Source organism: Malurus melanocephalus, unplaced genomic scaffold (assembly GCF_030028575.1).
Source record: "Malurus melanocephalus ecotype Western Australia unplaced genomic scaffold, MMel_1.1 scaffold_555, whole genome shotgun sequence".
Taxonomy (NCBI): Eukaryota; Metazoa; Chordata; class Aves; order Passeriformes; family Maluridae; genus Malurus; species Malurus melanocephalus.
Window position 1 is genome coordinate 121,410 of NW_026623787.1, and position 20,014 is coordinate 141,423.

Here is a 20,014-nt window from a genome sequence, read left to right on the forward strand (position 1 = left end):
GGATGTAAATAGACATAAAAGCAATGTAAAAACTGGAGACCTCAGGATTCATAGCCAGCTGAAGGTACTGATACCCTTATTTCTTTGAAGTAGCAGTTGGGGATATTGCAGGGTATCTTCACAGCTCAGGTTTGTTTGTGCTCTGTAGGTGCAAGGTAGCAATGCAATGGAACAGCCTTTGCCTTGGCCTCCAGTGTCTGTATTTTGGCRTGAAGGGCATTAGGTGTGTCCCTGAAGTGAAACTTCAAGTTTGGTTTATGTTGATGGAATGCAATTGGTATGACCCAGAGCTGCCCAGCTAATAGGAACAATTGGGGGATTTGTTTTGAATGGATGTTGCTTGTGGAAACTAAAATGCACTCAGTATGGCTGCTAAAAGAACAAGCAAGTAAAGAGAGACACAGTTTTGTATAATAATTTAGATTGGAATGGACCTTAGGAGGTCACCTAGTCCAATCCTTTAAAGCTTGTTGAGATARTTTCTGATTTGTCAATATACCCTTTTGTTATGAAGTTCTAATTTTTGTGCTTAGACTAGGGTGACAGGTTTCAGATTGAAGTATGAACTTTGTAATTGAGATGATAGGGGATCTGATATGTTTTAGAAGTAGTCATGTACATACATATTTGTTGGGGGGTGGTGGTGAGGATATCATTGCACTGAACGCTATATTTAAAATGCTAGGGTGTAGTTCGATCTCAAACAGATTGCTTCACATTTTGGTTTGGAATTAAAATAAAGAGTAACTTCATGCAGAACAGGTCTGCAGTATGCAGTGATTCATCTAAGGTGAAGTTTTCACATATTTAACAAGAAGAATTCTTGTTTGGCTTCAGCTYATGTTTAAAGAAATTGATTTAGCACTTAACATTCAAATTCAATAACTTGCTAATGCTGTCTTGTGTGTGTGGATTCACCTGTTACAAAAATTAATCTATTTCTCAGGGATTATTAAAGTGGCCTTTGGATGAATTCTCATTTGGAGCTAGACTTCTGTGAATTTCTGACTTTCATGGTAACAGAAGAAGTTGAGGGGGAGCAGAGGGGAGCTGTATAACTTGTTCTTAATAAGAGCTTTGAAATCTGATGGCTTATCTAAGCCTTTGTAACTTTCTGAAAGGTATCTGTAATTTACCTGTTATCTTTACTAGGCATTYGGTATTAGCAAATTGCTGCAAAGTGAAAAGGCTGTTATTTGACAATGGTCAAAACTAAATGTAATACTGAAAAGGGTATATTTATTGTCACTGCTTGCTAAGAGAGATATCTTTGACTAGCTTGAGGTGTGGTAGAGATTATTTTTTATTGATAGAACAAAATGTTTAGTTGAGGCTTGTCTCACACTGTGCTGGTTCTAGAGGTAAAGAAAATAAAGAAAATTTACATTTCATGTAAATGAAAAAATCCTCCCCCATTCCCTTCAAGCAAGCCAACCAGTTAATTTTTAGCTTGAGTCAAAATTGTGGATCCTGCAGCGTAATTATGGGTATGCAGATATATTCTGTCAAAACATTGMTTTTCATTACTGATCTTGGAATAGTTGTTCCTGTCTGTTGTGAAGTTGGTTTCTTACTAACTTTTAGGAGGGTATAACTTGTCAGTCTAGGAGAAGGAGTTTGAAAAAACTGGATAGTAGATCCTATGTGAAAAATATGTATTAGGACCTAAACATGTGAGGGTAGAAATACAATACCAGTTAAAAAAAAAAAAAAAAAAAAAAAAAAAGAAGTTAGGGACAGGTATCATGGAAGATCAGGGAAGAAATAAGTCCTGTAAGTTTGGTATTTGGACTGGATACAGCAGTGATACAGTAGTTGATATCTGGGTGAACATGATTGAAATAGTTGGTGAGAATTATATACCTTTTTGAAAGGAAAGTTATACCTCTTCAACAAAGGGTTCAAAACTCAGTGGAATAAGGATCATATGTCTTTCTTGCTAAGACTTCCAGAAAGCCTCTTATCAAAATTTTCTTGAAGAAACTAATGTGTGACTTAAAAGGTTCTTGCACAGCCATCTAATTGGTTAAAAAGTAGGAGTGAAGGCATGGGCTACTGTGCAGTCCTCACCAGGGAAGGGAGTCACCTGTACTGCATGTAAGCGATCATGAAATTTGGGTGAGCTATTCAGTGATGTTTTCTTGATGGATCAGCAAGGGCTGCTCCCAAATGTGTTGAATTATTGTAAGCTCTTACAAGACTGGGTGGCTGAGTGATAAAAGAGTGCATAAACTTTTATGTAGATAAATGTAGAGTAATATAAGTGCAGAAAAAAATTGTAACTATGCATGTAAAATTATAGCCTCCGAGCTGAGTGCATTTCTATGCATACAGAGGCGTATGAAATTGTGAGTGGCATGGAAACAATAGGCTTTGATTGTTAAGCATCTCTCTTAGTGTGATCCCTAGGAAGTGCAAGTCTTCAAAAAYAACAAAACCTTTGTCAAAATAAACAAATGCTGGTGGTTTTATTGCTGCAAGGTAGTCAAGCTGTGCGTGAAACAYGGTGCCACGGGCTTTTACAGCTGGTGGAGGTTTACATGGTTTTACTGGGAAACTRTACAAGCTCATGCAGAGAAACTGAAAATAACTAAATATGTAGGAATCACATCCACATCAGGAAGTCTCTGAGCTTCAAAATGGATAGTTTCTCAAAGAGTGGTAGTAGAAAAACTATATATAATTGCCTTGCTTTTCATCTTTCCTGAGCACATGCTGTTGGTTGTTGTCAATCAGGATACGAGAGCTCCAGTGAGGAAGGTTTTTATATAGATCAGATGTAGCTTTTCCTCATAAWTTCAGTGCTGTGATTCAGAGAGGTTGGTCCAACCTTTTTGCATCATTAAGAATTAATGACCATCTTTTTATCAAGGAATGATAACATATGCTGCATTTSTTTTGGAAATAGTAACTTCACATTCTTCAGTCAGAAAACAGAAAATTCATCTGCTTTTGTCATTTTAGATCTAGAACCATTAGGTTTATCAGTGAATTCTCTATTTTGAAAATATTGAACAGCATGAATGACATGCTGATGACTGTTCTGTTACCAAAAGACAGTGGATATTCTTGGTTAGTTTTATTTTTCAAGTAAAATTGCATGAATTTTCTCACTGTAAATGAATTCAGAAGTAAAATTTCTCATTCCATGCATCTCCAAATTATTCTTTTACTTTTGTCCTGTTCGTGTTAGTTCTCATTTTCTCCATTGTCATTAAAGATGTTCTGGTTAGGAAAGGGTCAGGAAGTTAACTCTCTCTAATAGCTGAGGATGAGCAAAGTGACAGCTTAGTAAACAAAATCACATGTTAGTAGAGACCATGAGAAACTAAAGCTCTAATTTAAAARAAAAWTTATYCTTTCATCTTGTGGTTCAAATGTGYACTGTCTCCCTTTAGCAAGAGGCTGCCTTATTTATGTTCCTATATATCATGATGTTCTTTAATCTTCACATAAATTCATTTGCTATGAGAGAACGTGTTTCTGATAAGTCTTTCTGATAGGTGGCAGTATGGTGGCTTCTGGCTTTTTCATGTTGTGTCTGCCAACAGCAAGGATAACAAAAATACTGTTCATAAAATTGTTCCAAAATATTAAGATTATTTTAAATGTCTTTTCTGTATGTTGTGTCAGTGTTTTTATTTCTTTCTGTGCTGTTTTATTTTCTTTCTTAAAATTTTCCATTAGCCAGAGAGAGATAATGAAGTATGCTGATTTTTATTTCCATTCTCAGCTTTTTATTATATGCAATGGCATAGCTACAGTGCTAAGCAGTTTTAAAGGGAGCTGCAAATAAAGTAGTGAAGCACAACTACCTCCATGGTAATGGTATTCATTGTTTCAGTCACTAAGTATTGTTATTCATTAGAGACAGCTAATGTAGTCTGAAAGGCTGAATTGTTACTTTTAAAACCAGTGAAAACCAATAAGCATAATTAAACTGCATTTTAATTTACTTCAGAAATACAAGCCTGGTCGATGTGATGATATTTTGAAATGGAAGCCACCCAGCCTGAACTCTGTTGATTTTCGTCTAAAGATAACAAGAATTGGTGGAGAGGGGTATGTAATCTCTTCCCTTTTAAAATCTATAACACTTGTGTGAATGTCCCTTAGCAGTTAATCTCTCCTCTGATATTTCTTGACACTTCCTGGGGCTAAGCCTTTCTATATTCTCCATAATTTGTTCAATCAAAATATAAGCAACTGTTATAATTAGTGTTGTACTGAAAACAATGGCAGATGTTTATATTGTGAATTTACTCATTCTTAAATTAAGTTTCATCAAATTTCTGGAAAAAAGTCCCTTTTGGATTTGGCACTCATCCATATGTTTTTGAGAGTAGGCAGGCTGTATTAGCTTAAATTCTTTAAACTGTTTTTTATTGATTTTTAGAAATAATAACAACCTAAGTTTTCTTCTGCTTTAGAACTGTGCACAATGATAAACAGCACTTGTTTTCTTGGAGAAAAACAAAGCCTGACATTTTTACTCATTAGACATTGTTTGGTATTGTCTTTAAAGCCTTTAAAATCTTAATCAAAACCAGTGAATTCTAATAGCAGAAGACATGAGAATCTTTACATCAGTTCTACGTGCTATTTGCCTAGTTCAGTTGCTGCACATATTAAATAGGGGTGATTTCCATGTTTGGTTGTACCAGGGAGGGGAAGGGAAAGATGGATTCACTAGATTAAAGCTTGCTTTGGAAAAGATGTAGTTTAAAATTAAATTAATGATTTTTATGTTGCTTAGTGTTTTAACATCTGGGACTCATTTCAATTGACAGTGTGAAATCCTGACATTTAGCTTATCTTTTTCTTGGTGCCACAGGCAAATCAATATGATTAAACTATTAATTCATATATTGCTCCAATATTCCAGAGTACTAATAAGGGCGCATTTAACTTTTAGACATCTGCATGTCATGTTAATAAAAATGTTTGGTGAATAGAGAGAATCCTAAGGATATGTTTTTCTTCTGCCAAATCTATTCAACTGATAACTTCTCAGTGTTTCATGAAGTCAGAATTATCTGTATAATTTTTGTGTTTGAAAATGCAATATTAAGTCCTTAGTAACAACATAGCTGTTTCAGAGAATATACAGAAATATTTTGGTTTACTTCAGATAATCAGCTCATTACAATATTTTATGTTTGCTTGCAATTTATTTGTCACAGGATGATGTAATATGAAATATTTAAGTAAAAAATAAGTTTTAAATGGCCTATTATTTGATAGGAAGGTTATCTTTACAGTATACATACAGTATACTTATGACTTCTGCTGAAGTTTACAAATATACAGTACTAGCTTGTGATTCAGAAGCAAAATGCAATGCATTTTTCATTTCACATTAATAAAGGAGTATTTGTTGGTTAGTGATGTCTGATTTCAAATACAAAACTCTCAGTGCTATTGTGTTACGTTTAATATATTACATCATAGAGTATTTGATTGGAACATGACAAGGTTATAAAATATGAGCCAGCAAAAAGCTATTTCTGAGAAGTTAGCAGCAGTTAATAGCAAGTTATTAAAGAATGGATAATCCTTTGTGGAATTTGAATCCCTTTCTGACATTTAGAAAAGTTATATCATATTTCGGCTATGTAAAAATTAGAGCAGTGCTTGTATTATGGAAATAACTACCTGAATTACTCTCTAAATAATGTAATATTTAAATATATCAGTGTTTATGCTGCTCTCACATGCATATTAAAAATCCTAGAATCCGATATTTGATAGATAAAGTACAGTTCTTCCAGGTAAGTTTTACTTCAGCACGCATAACAATTGACTGCTACTAGTAACATAAGTGCATTCATCCAACAAAAATAAAATTTAATGAAGTACAGGGCAGAAAATAACAACTTAGCACTCTTGGGAGAGAGGTGTTTATCTTAAATAATGCCTTATGAAACAGTAGCTTCTGCCCAGTGAAACAAATTGTGAATGAAATACTCCAGGCTTGCCTGCTTCACTTGTTAGTTTGTGTAAAATTTAAAGTCATTTGAAGAACCTTCAGAATTATACAGATTTTGAAATTGTTGGCTAGAGTTTTAAAAGTAGCATCTCTAATTTTAGACTGTGTAAAGACAGTTCCTGAGTTCTGAGCACTAACTAAAAGTCTATTTTGATTTGATGAACTGAATGTCTTGTTACTGCAATTCTAACATGACAACATTACGCTTCCTGCCTCCTCCCATCACACTAAGATTAAAAGCAAGCATTGATGCTGGTTTCAACTTTTTAGATWAAGAAAGATTTCTCCTTCAGTAGTCCAGAACAGCATTACAGCATTACAGCATTACGGAATGGGTAGGGTTGGGAAGGGACCACAGTGGGACCTCTGGTCCAACCTCCCTGCTCCAGCAGGGTCATTCATTGCACAGGGTTGTTCCAGATGGCTTTTGAGTATCTCCAGGGCAGAAGACTCCACAACCTCTCTGGGCAAGCTGTTCCAGTGCTTGGTCACTCGCACAGTAAAGAAGTTCTTCCTCCTACCCAGGTGGAACTTCTTGTGCATCAGTTTCTGTCCATTGCCTCTTTTCCTATTGCTTGGCACCACCAGGAAAAGCCTGGCTCCAGCCAAGATTCAGATACTGATAGACACTGATAAAGTCGCCTCTCAGTCGAGCTGAACAGGCCCAGCTCCCTGAGCCTTTCCCTTGTAAGAGAGATGCTCCAGTCTCTCAGTCATGTTTGTTGCTSTCCACTCGACCTGCTCCAGAAGCTCTGTGTCTCTCTTTTACTGAGRAGCCCAGAACTGGACACAGCATTCCAGATGTGTGCTCACCAGGGCTGAGTAGAGGGGCAGGATCACCTCCCCTGACTTGCTGCCAATGCTCTTCCTAATGCACCCCAGGATACCATTGGCCTTCTTGGCCACAAGGGCACTGCTGGGTCAAGGAGGGCTTGTTGTCCACCACRGACCCCAGGTCCTTCTCTGCAGAGCTCCTCCTCTTTTCAGCAGGTCATCCCCAGCCTGTCCTGGTGCACAGGGTTATTCCTCCCCAGGTGCAGGACTCTGCATTTGCCTTTGTTGAATTCCAGGTTCCTCTCTGCCCATCCCTCCAACCTGTCCAAGYCCTCCTGAAGGGCTGCACAGCCCTCTGGGATACTGGTCGCTTGTCCCAGCTTTGTGTCATCAGTGAATTCACTGAGGAGGCTCCTGCTCCTTCATCCAAGGCGTGGAGGAACAAGTTAAACAATCGTAGACCCCCAACACAACCCTGGGGGGCACCACTAGTGGCAGCCTCTGACTAGACCCTGTGCCACTGATCACAGCCCCTGGGATCTGCCATTCAGCCAGTAAACCTGTCAGGCATTTGATAGCAAAATGCTGCAGATGTGGCTGAAGGACTGTTACAGAATTTACAGAAGTTGCATGTTGTTTTGGCGCAGTTAGGCCAAAATAGAAATAGAAGTATTTTTGTATTCATCTCTTACAGACAAATAAGGAGCGCAAGTAAAGAGTATTGATCTCAAATACTTAATAGCTTGAAACAATGTGCACAGGGATTGTCTGTAATTTCGAAGTCCTCTGTTTTGATTTACAGGCTCATCTTTAAATCTTGAAATTCAGACATAACTAAACTTGTTCTACAATTATGTGTGATCTTAACCACGGTTTACAGCCTGGTCAGTAGTGATACAAAATGAAACAAATCACAAAGCTCCAGCCATGCAGGCCTTGCATTTCTAGTTCCCTGCTCACTCAAATAGTGAAAAAAAGCATATAGGAGCATTAYTTATTCAGTAGCATGAGATTAGAGTTCTGTCAGCTGTTGGACATGTCTTTTAGATAGCATATGTAATTGAGATCCTGAACAATTGTAAACAATCTTGTGCATTTTTCATCTGAATAAAGGATTTACCCCTGGGGAGTTTGCCAGATTTTAGTCAGTGTGATTATTTTCCATCTATGTAAATTCCCCTGTGTTTTGAGTTGAGCATTTCCACCCATAGATCAGTCTGCAATAGAAACGTTAACTGCAAAATAGCTGCTGTTTCACCCCAGATGTAGTCCTGTTAYGGATGAATGACCAATTGTTTTTATCTGGGCTTCAGTTATTTCACTCTTGATATTGGAGGGAGTTTTGCCATTGAATTAAAAAGGATTGGTCTTATGAKCTCTGAAATAGTTTTAGAATAAGCCGGATAAAGATGAAGACTGCATAACAAAGAATAAACATGAAGAAATAAGATACTATTACATCCCAAAGAAAGGCAGGGTTTCTTTAACCTCRGTGACCTAATACTGACACTCCTGTTCAGTGCACATATTTGAAAGAAATTGCATTATTGCACCTTAGTGGGTTACATCTTATCAGCTGAGCCTTGGTAATTGTCCCCTGTGTATTATCATAGTCCAGCCTTTCCAAGCATCAGGATGATGGTTAGATTAACTCTTTTAGTGTTGTGTTTGCAAGAATTTCAGCTTGGTSTTTCTCTCAATCTCTCCTCATTACATCAATAAAGTTAGTCTTAAGGAAAAAAAACACCAAAACCCCCTACCACAAGAGAGTACTTCGTTGTTTGTCTCTTATGAAACACAGCAGGTGAACTGAAAAACCCTGACGTTACATGTGTTTTAAAAGGTTGACCCAATTCCCAGCACTTCTCTTTCATTTCAGGTTTATTAGAACAATGGTCTCACATATAAGAGTACCTTGTGCTTTCCTAAATTTTGATGATGCTCACAAAAAAAATAAAATAAGAGGGTCTTAAACCTATTTACTGCATTTCCCAATGACCTGTGAGTTATCRGCAGAGAATGGGAAGGATATTTATTTGCTGTGTGCAGTTTCTCACTTATATTACAGGGAAGACTGCTTTTCCGTAGTAGAAATTCTTTTTCTCAAAATGTCTGACTGTATGAGTATTTCTTAAAAAAAACAAAAAAAAAAAACCCCAAACTAATTCTGAGCCTCATTTAAATTTCACAAATATCAGCTGAAAATGTCACACGGTACCATATTTCTGGTAGCTTCCATAACCAGAATTTCTTAAATGTCCATGCTTCCTTTTACAGATTTTTAATTAGCSCATGCAAGTCCCTTAATTTTATCTGAATCAGACTGCTAAAATCAAATTACAAGAAAAGTTTTGGCTTTATTTGCTTTGAATTAGTATCTTACTGGGTCAATTTGATGCCATTTCAAATCACAGGTTAATATAGATTTTATATAGTACCTTGAAGTGCTGGAAAAACATCAAAGATTTTAATCATCTTCAAATATGTACTCCTCTAAAAAAAACGTAGTAATCTGAAGTAGACATGAACTATTTATTAGTGTTAAGTTTATATTTTTTTATTGTATCCATTACCTGGACCATGTGTGGAAAGCCCCAAACAAACAGTGTTTAGGCAAAGTTCTGTTTAGCTTGGACATTGTCAAGTAATAAAAAATGGGAGATAAAATGCAATGCATTCAAGGATAGTGGGGATAATCCTTGGTTACATTGGAAATGACAGATCAACAACCAGATTTAGATACCATGACTACAGGCAAGTGGGTGTCGTATTTTTTTGAAGAAGTGATGTTGTCCATTTTGTTTGGTTAACTAGAAAAGCTGCAACTAATTCAAAATAGCTGTGATGATCTTGATTTGCTCTCATGTAGCTATGTTGTCTGTCTGGTTGCTTATCTTTTTATAAGCTTTTTCACTCTTCAGCTTTGAAAAAAAAACCTTATTGACTGGCTGCAAAATCATGTGAGTTAATTGAATCTGCTGCAATTAGCAGAACTGATGTGATAGTTTGTATGACCTGGGTATTGGTGCTCCTTCCTCTCTTCCCATTCCCACTTTGAGGTGATACTGAAGTTGTTGGTTTGGGCTGTGAAGTCTTTGCCTTCTTACCTGTTTGCAGAATGTCCATTATCAAAGAGCACAAACTCATTCTTACATATGCCATCAATCACAGAAAGGGACTATTACAAGTTATACCCTGGTGATAGAAATGATAATCCCACATTCCTCTAGTCTCCAGAGATCACAGTCTGCATTGCTGTTGAGTACAGAGGAGTTACGAGGCAGAATGTAGATGAAGTTGTGCAGCAATAATGGAACAAAAAAGGACAAGATGTTGCAAATAGAGACAAAGATGTGCAGTGTGGGTATGACAGCAGGAGAAGTGCATGTTTGAATGTGTTAAGTGCATTTATGGCTGTACTGCTGTTAAAGAAAGCATGTGTGCTTTGCAATTGCTTACTTTTTGTGGAATTGTGAGAGTTGCGAGTGAAAGTAAAGCAGTAATTTGCTTAGCTATTACCTTCAGGTGTTCACCTGTTACCAGAGTTGATCTTCTGAATAGGAAATGTAGAGGCATGGTTGTGCAAATGGGTTGAAGAGGATGTTATGTGTAGAAAGAACAATGTGGTGGCACAGGAAGGGGAAACCCAAACACCACCATGGCAGAAATATGCATGTGCAGCTCCAACATTGGCATTGCAAAGGAAGCTGGTAGACAGACATTTTACCGAGGTGCTATGCTGTAAATATTTATGCTATATTGCTTATATGAGGAATATTAAAATCTTTTTGTAAAGCTTCAGTCTTTAAAAACTGTTTTCAAAGTAAAGCTTTGAATCCAACCTCTATTTATACTCTGGTATGCTGAGCAAAATCTTATACCTTCCACAACTAATACTCAGGATGCTCTTGGAATTTTTAATGCYGTATTTCAAAAATGAACTCAGCCTCATCTTTTTATATGTTCAAGTGGCAGCCTTGGGCAATCTCCATCTGTCAGATAATTATTCTACTTCAGCTACTCATTTCTCCAGATTTTTAAAAGCTTTGCCTCATATCATCCTAAAATTATCTATATGCTTGCAAATTGGAATGGAAATGTAGCCTTGTATGTTTTATAGATCCTGTTCCTTTTTGTTGAACAAGCTGCTGTCTTAGTCTTTCCAGTTGGTAGTGTCAGTTATCATAATGATTATCCACTCTGTTAAGATCCATTTCTATCTCTGAGACCAAGAAAAGCTCCCAAATACCACGTCTTCAAAATTTTCTTATCTCCCATGTATTTCTCCTAATTTACATTTGGATAGATATTTTATTCCGAGTTGTCTATGCTGCTTAGATTTCTTGCTATTTGTGAATGTGGAAATGGAGGGTTGATGCCACCCCCAACTAAACTACTGTAAGGTGGTAGAATCTGAGAGGAGTGAGAGGAACAGGCAGTGGAGAAATTACATTGGACTTCAGAACGGTTGTGTTGACTTTTTCATGTAATAGGGGTAGTATCCCATGTCAGGTCCCTTTGAACTGCAGAGAGGCCCAGGATAGCTGGTTGATCTTCAAGAGCAGCCTCCTCAAATGCACAAGGACATACTCTTCCCTGGGCAAGAGGACAAGCAGGTATGGCAAAGGCACAGCTCGCTTGAATGGGGAGTTCCTTAGTCGACTCACCCAAACTATGAAATGTATGGAATCTGTAAACAGTGACAGATCTCCATGGAGAATGTAAAAACAGTGTTTGGGTCTAGAGAGAAGGAAGTAGGAAAGCCAAAACTAAGCTGGAGTTGAAGGTAAGTCACTGATGTCTGTAGGCACCTTGTTAATGCAAGGAACACTGAAGGAGATGGTGTGATGCAGCACCAAGCRGTGAAAAATATACAGAAAAGGCTGAAGGTGCACACTACAGCCTTTGCTTTGGCAAGAGCTGTTCCTAGGCTTTTGAGGTCCCTGAACTTCAAGACAGGGCAGGGAAGTCSAAGTTAGGGAGTACTTAAGCAAACTGGACCTCAGGATACCGGAAGGCAAAACTTTGAAACTGAGGCAAGAGTTGTCCCTTGGGGCAAAGGTGGCCAACTGATGTGATAGCTGGGCTACAATGGATTCTTCTCCTCTATTCAGCGTTGGTCACACTGCATCTGGAGTACCGTGTCGTGTTTTGGGCTCCCTGAATTGAGAAAGGCATTGATGCACTGGAGCAAGTCCAGTGGAGGGCCTGCAGGACAGTGGGGGCACTGGGGAACATGGCATACAAAGAGTCTGAGAGAACTGGATTTCCTCTGTCCACATAAGAGAAGGCTGTGTAATACTTTATTTCTGTTTACTACACCCCAGTGGCAGGTGATGGAGAAGATGAAGCCACATTGCTCAGAGATTCATGTTGAAAATATGAAAAGCAAAGGACACAAATTGTAGAAGGTCAAGAGGAGAAACAGTGTGAAGGAGGTCAMACACTGTAGTAGACTGGCAAGTTGTGGAGTCTTCATCTTTGGAAGCATTCAGAAGTTAATTAGATGTGCCTGTGAGCAACCTGAAATAACTTGGAATCTGAGCCAGTCCTGAGCATGAGGCAGATGACATGAAATAGTCCTTGCCAATCAGGCTTATTCAAAGATTATTTGCAGATCAGATGTTAAATATTTTGCAAATAATGTGGAACTATTAGGCTCTTAACCTACTACATATTTTAAAGCATTTTTGTTTTTTTTTCTTTGTGCTTTCTTTACTGTAAATAGATTTTTCAGAATACTTATTGTACATACATTTAATTTACAAGTTGTGGGATTGCCCTTTTCAAGAAGATTTTTGAGTAGCAAAGTAAAATAATATGCAGTTTTTATGAACAGGAATTTGATACTGTTCTTTGTTATACACTGTAAAGGTTTGCCAGATGCATAATTTAAAAGCTATCTAATTTACTTAGAAAAAAAATATTCATCTTCCTTTTGCTATAGCTTGAAATAGATGCGCTGCTCTCAGAYTTCCTGAAACTCAGTTGTGAGCATTTTTTTTCACCAGTATATATAAAGTTTTTTAAYTATAGGATGTATTAGAGAGTATTTGTGAACACCATGCTCAAAGTGCCTTAAATGGATTTTAGAAATTGGCCTCAGCTTCTTTGAAATGCATTTTGCATATAGTGGCTATATGGTCTTTTTCAGACAAGGAGTATTTTCTAAATTTTTCTAAATAAAAGTATATCATGAATGGTACTTTAACTCAGAATCCTTTTTCTCTTTTTATTGTTTACAGTATTAATTAATATTCAATTGTTTGGGTTTTTTTTTTTTGTAGTGTGTGTTTGTGGTTTTAATTTGTTGCTTAATGAGATTTTATCGTTGATTTTCTTAAATTTACAGATCAGTACGTTTTAGACCATGTTCAGAAAGGARTTATTAATATAGGATTATTATAGATCTGAGAAATATGTATTTTTCCATGGTATTTGAAATTAAAAATGGAATTACTGGAATGAATCCAGAGGTGGACACAAAGATGGTCTGAGGGCTGGAACGTCTCCTACAAAGACRGGCTGAGASTTTGGCTTGTTCAGCCTGGAGAAGAGAAAGCTTCCGTACCTGAAGAGGGGGCAACAGGAAAGCTGGAGAGGGACCATTTACAAGGGGCTGTAGTGATACAACAAGGGGGAATGGCTTTAAACTGAAAAAGGCCAGATCTAGATTAAGTATTAGGAAGTAATTCTTTACTGTGGGGGTGGTGAGGCACTGGAGATTGCCCAGAGAAGCTGTGGATGCCCCATCCCTGGAAGTGTTCAAGACCAGGCTGGAWGGGGCTCTGAGAAACCTGGTGTAGGGGAATCGAAGGTGTCCCTGCCTGTGACAGAGGGTTGGGATGTGATGATCTTTGAAGTCCCTTTCAACCCAAACCATTCTGTGATTCTGTGAAACATGCATTTAAGGAAAAAAAAAGCTTATCTGAGATGACTTCCTTGCTTTCTGTGGTGTATTTCAAAGAGGAATAAAGCAAACTAAAGGGAAAAGGAATTATTACCATGAGCAAASAGTCTGGACACACAAAGATACTGTTCATGTTTCTAATCTTCATTGGTCTTACTCTGAACATTTTATTACTCAATTTTCTGACAACACCAGGTTCACAAAACATAACAGATATAAGTACTAAATAATGAATATATTAAAGATAAAAATAATTCATGACAGTCATAGTTCTAAGACTACCATTCAGTTTGCTTTGATACCATCAGAATGTTTTGAAATTGGTTTAGGCATTTGAAGCCCAGCTTTTTGTGTCTTACTGAATTCACAAGTACTTTGGAATCAGCAAAGTGTGTCGACAAAATAAATGACCTTGATGCAGATTGTTTGCATTTCTGCCATAACAGTGTTATCAATATGGTATACATGCAACTGTGGGCTTCTGAAAATATCAGCAGTTTCGCTTTCCCTCTGATAGCAAAGAGAAACTCTAGGTGTATGCACTTAYCTTACAACTTCAGAGACATTAGAAAAGAAACCTACTTAATTCTTTTTCAAGATAATTGTCTCGTATCTCTGGTTTTGTTGGGATTCGACTTGTGATGATTTAAAAAGCTATGTATGTATATGACGAGCTTTTAAACATTTGCATTTTAAGGGGCATTTTTATTTTGAGGAAATAAATTAGATTTTTGATATCTGTTTAATAACTAAGAATGTTAYTAAACAGGTTTGGTAATTCTCACTTGTGTCTTTTTAACTAACACTCAGCTTGTAATTTGTTTTGGTTTTTTTTTCTGGGTAAAGATGCTTATCCTGTTGTAGAAGCACATGAAAATCAGTGAGCCTATGGGTGCATCTCTCAGTGGGAGATCAGTTTGCATAATCAAGGCCTGATGAGTCAGTGATCATGGAGAATCCGTGTTGATAGTTACCTGAGTGACAGGGAAAAGAACAGGAACTGCAGTGTATGGAGCATGTGCACATATTGCACTTTGAGTGGGAATTTCTGAAAAGAACTTAATAGTTTTCAGTAGAGTTTTTGTTCCATTTGACAACAAATGTAAACGTGTCATCCTGCTGGAGGATGTTAAAAAGGCCTAAATTCCTTATTTTCATAGTTTTTATGCTTGTTTGCTTTTTATAAAGCAGTCATGACAGTGAATGCAAAGTACAAACATGGTTTTGTACTTTGCATTCATGTACTGAATTCTATTCTGAAATCTACTTCAAGACTTTTATCTTAAACACAAGGGAGAGAAGTACATTCACATKAGCTACTTAATTTTTATCATCATTGCATATATTAGAAATAAGCCTTTATTTTWATTTTGAAACCCTAATTTCCCAGACTGTAAGCTGGTTCAGTTTCATATGAAAKGAATCAGAATTTTTTATTTATAAGTATATATACCTCTATGCATATGTGTATGTGTATATACACACGCAGGTGACAGCTGTTAATTTACACTGTAACACTAACAACAAACAAAAATGTGAAAGAATTTCATTGTCTGTTATGAATCAGAACATCTCTTCATGTTTACATGTGGAAGTCTTGTCTACTTTTTGTCATACTTCTTAATTTTAAAGCTTATCTCTTTTATTAAATCAGACTTTGGTCTAATTTTTCACTCTATTCATACGAATATATTTCTTAACTATACATCTTCCACTTCTTATTCATGTTTGATTACTTTATTAATGAGGTTTTCAGTGCCTTGGTTTCATGCTTTTAAGCTGGATAACTAAGTGGTTTTTCACCTGTGCTCTATCAACCAGTGTTCCGTGGCTTATAAATGGCAGAAAAGTTGCATGTGGTTAATAGAGAAGCAAACAGTCTGCTTTTTATGTATAAGCTGAATAACTTTTTAATCACCTAAAAGTGAAGTTTATGTAGGTGAAGGTACAAAAGCATGTGAAGTGTTTGGAGGGGGCAAGGAGAGACTATTCGGATGATCTTGAAAGATAAAAAGCATTAYTGTCTTTTTGCTAGTGATCCTATGTATTGTCAGACCTCCCAGCCTCTGGGAGGTATACAGTAARAAGATTTTCTTACTGAGTTTTAATGAGGTTGTTATTATATATACTCCCCAAAAGCAATGCATGTATCTGCATCAGTTTTCAAGRTGGGAAAAATTAATTATGAAGTGGAGAGAAAAGGGCAGCATGGTGTGTTGGTAAGAATGGGACAGTCCTCAGCTGTACCCAGCAGATGGCATTTTTCCCCCTTATAATAACTAAATATTTTCAAAGCTGTAATCTTTGGGTATTTTCATACTTAAAGCCTTTTTTTCCACAAAGTATTAAAATATTGCATTGTGAGCAAATACTTATCAGTGGATTATAAATTGAATATAATGTGTATATCTCTAATTATAGGATAGAGAAAATTGGAATGAGGAGAGTGAAACAGGACAGTGAATTTGATTATTTTACTTTTTCCCCCCTCAAGTCTGCATGTCAAAACCATCAGTTTGCACAGATGTTTACAAAAGCACTTCACTCTTTTGAGTGAATGTTAAAGCATCAAATATAAATTCTCAGGATTTTAGTCTTTTTTCTCAGGACTACAGAATTCTACTTGAAAATGGATATCCAGTGGTAAGAGATCTCTGAATTTGTGGAGTAGTTTAAGACAGATTGTTTCACAAATGAATTCRATATCTCCTAATGAATGCTCTGAATAATTATCTCCCCTCCAGAAGGGGAAATTTGCTATGGACATGGTTAACTCTTCTCAACTAATAAATCAGTAACACTTCTGACTTCTTATTTTATTATTTAAATGATCTGTACGCAGTTCGGACTCAGGACTTACTGTTGGTCATTCTGGTYTCATTCAAGAAGAGAAGCAGAAATTACTCGTCTCACTGAGCAGGATGTTTGTGCTTGGTTTCTGCACAATGCTCACTTTTTAAAAGTCTTCACACATTACTTATGGGTTAAGAAAATTGTATTTCAAAAGGTGAATGCTGTATCATGATAAACTAGAATTATGTTTTCATTTTAGAAGAGGTGATGGTACAGCATSCAAATACTTTCTTCCAGCTAAAACAGGTCATAAATACAGCTTGTTTTAACAGCAGAAGTATTAAGCTTCAGTTATTTGAATTATGTCACCAAAATGAAATACTCAAAACTGGTAATTTTTCTCTTTTGTTCAGCCRTATAATAAGATATGATGAATGGTTTCTTCATGGTGATAATTTCTCTGTTGTTTAGTTTTGCTCTCATATTAAAAATAAGAGGAAGCTACACAACCTATTTTTTTTTCATGTRTCATATGCCAGTTGTTTCTTTGTAGTATTCAGATACGTGAAGTATGGAGGAATTTTCCATGTATCTTCTGAAGGTGATATCCTGCATTTTTAGAGGTTAAGATTCTTTGATGTTATTTGGCTGGCAAGTTTTGGGCTTTGATAGAGCCTCTATGGGCAAAAGGCAAGCCTATGTCCAGACTGTGGCAAGAGGATTGTCTGTTGTTTAACACTTGTAAAACACTTTGATTTGAGTGAAAGTAAATTGGTCCCACACATTTAAACCTGTACTAGTTACTTAAAAACTTAATGTTGACAAGTTTACTGGACTAGCCTGAGGAAGGGCTATGAACGCTATTGACTGCAGGAAAAAACTTATATTGAAATTACATCACTGTCTGTTCTGCTGCTTTCCCTTGTGCAGACTGAGGGTCATTCAATTCCCAAAGGATTTTATACAGCACTTGGACCAAAGGTATTTGTTGCTGAAAGCTGAGTTATGAAACTGATGACTCCTCTAAAATGAAAGTGTCATGCAGAAAGATTTTTAAACAGTCCAGAAATGAATAGCATAAAGATGCTATAGATGTAGACTTTGCAGAATTGCTCCTCCTTTGTGTTTTTTTTTTTTTTAAACCAGGTTAATATTTAAACAGTGTGATCTTGTTATGTACTCTTGTTTAATGATATATGTTCTTGTTAAGAAGATATGTCTCTGTTATTGCTAAACTTGAATTATTCCTTTCATTCACCAAAATTAATTTCATACAAATTTCTTGCAAGACAAAGTGTATAGGAGATGTTTCTTACAGAAAAATGGAGTGATATGACAAAAGGGCCAAAATTTGGTAATTATTTGAAGTTAATTCCTRTGGTGTAATAGCTCCAGAATCACAAATAGTTCTCTTTTTTAGCTGTAGAAAATCAAATTGGTTTATGAAGGTCTAAACCAGCAACTTTGTTGACAGAGAAGCTGGCAGTAGTTTTGTTTGTTTTCTTTTGACAAAGCCTCATCYTCACATTTAATTAACAAGGGGACCTGAAAAGGCAGGGGTACAAAAGTTATGGAATTATGTTAGCAGTGAGAAGGGTGAGTGGCAGGAAGAAGCAGGATGGAGGAAACATAATTCTAGAGAACCTCTTCTCTACCCTCATTTTAGGTAATCTGTTGTTTATTTATGGGTACCTGTGGYAGCTTTCTACTTAAGTAAACAAAACTAACAATGAAAACACTCCCAACTCCCATAACTCTTGAGTTTCTGTAGATACCGACCAATTTTTTATATAAGGCAAGACCATGGTAAGCTTAGGCAAAGGTGAGGTTTATTGAAAATTGGTGAATGGAGAAAGGATAATGTATAGTGAGGAGAGTAACCATCATTTCAACTGCTGTACAGACAGACTGAACTGGATTTACAGAACTGGCTGGGATATTGGGACAGTTGCAGAAAATCTGTTTGTGCCATGTGTGCAAGCTTGAGAAAGTTGAGGGTTGCAAAATTATTTCTTAGCCACAAGCTCTCAATTATAAGATTGCACGCTTTCCTCCCTCAGACTGTTTTAGCCTGGRCATCTTCATAACAGCTTAATGAACAAGAATTCTCTAACTTCTCTAAAAACTCCTCTTCTTGCATTCTGGTCCTAAGGAAAACAATTAACTTTTCCTTTCTCTTAGTTTTCAAATGCCAAATACAATAATTATGTTCAGTCTTAGCTGTGAGTGGTTTATATCTGAATGAAATGCCTGTTTGCTCTCTGATAAATTTTTTCTGCTATAATAACAAGGTGGTTTGGAAAGTAACTTTAAAAAAGGAATGGCAAATTTGATTTTTAAACAGATAAAGATTCTTGTGAAGGAACAATTTAAACTTGATTTTGCAGTATTTGTGTTAGTTGTTGTCTGATAGATATTCTTTAATTGCTTCAGGAGTATGTTTGTATATAAAATTAACCTAGAATTAATTCTTTTTCTGCGCATTTTAAATCGATCATGGATAAGATTTCTTCCAGTGTAAATATCGGGTGTGAAAAATTAAAACAATATTCTGAATTTGAAATCAAATATTTCAACAAAAAAAAAAAGTAGAATTTCAGGAACTGTCAGTGTAATCTAATTGTCACTAATAAAATGTAGCAAAGGAATGTCCAAAAGAAAYAGAATTCTTCCACAAAGAGTTGACTCCATTGGCTGTGCTGGGACAGAGCAGAGAACCAGAGCACAGATCTGTAGTAGCTGAGTAAACAGAATAATTTGAYCACTCCTTTGTTTAAGAAACAAGGTTGTAAAAGAAGGTATGAGACACTCAGCTCTTGGGTTTCCTAGCTGGTATCATATTTGACAGCCAGGATGTGTTAAAATGTAGGTTTCCCATCATCTGTTACAGTAATATATGCTCTACCAGTTTGCCCTTTTCTCTCATTTCTGTGTTACTGTTCCCAGATATATTCAAKTTTGTGCTCCTGCTGAAATTTTTATTCATTTTCCTTTACTTCTCTCACCCATATTTGCATGTGAGTCTTCAGAGTTGGTTTCCCAGTAAAGGTGATTATTTTTTATTTGCTGTCACTACTCCAAAGTGATTAAAGTCCTGGTTAAAATGCATAGAATTTCCATGAAATAGCTGGAATTGCATTCCTGCATGCCGATTGGTAAGTTTTTCTCTTTGRTGGTCTGAAGATGCAGTTGCTATATAGGAAAAGGCAATAGCTTATGTTATTTTGTTATGCTYATCATAGATACATTAAAAAATAGCCAAATTTCTAGACATCAAAGTCTTTCTTCATACTTGAGATTAACTTGCATGCTCCAATCCTYGTTTTTCCCCTCTGTTTCACTCCGTCTAAGAAAACATACTACTTTTTCTTAGAGACTTCGTCCTACCTTAAATCAGACCTGAATTAAGTTCACAATTTTTATAATGAACAATGTGATTTTTTTTTTCTGTGATATGATGCCAGTAATTAATTGTAGGTWGCTGTATTACTTTAAAAGGCTTATTATCCATGCTGGTACCTTATAAAACCACCATGAGGATTTTCTGC

General features: G+C 36.4%; 1 protein-coding gene across 1 annotated transcript in view; it reads left to right on the top strand.

Annotated features, from left to right (window-relative positions):
• Positions 1-20,014, top strand: part of RNGTT (RNA guanylyltransferase and 5'-phosphatase) — a 168,717-nt gene that overhangs the window by 101,376 nt on the left and 47,327 nt on the right. Inside the window, exon 13 of the mRNA XM_057382214.1 lies at positions 3,962-4,062. Within this exon, the coding sequence (XP_057238197.1) occupies positions 3,962-4,062 (101 nt within the window). The remainder of the gene's footprint in view (positions 1-3,961; positions 4,063-20,014) is intronic.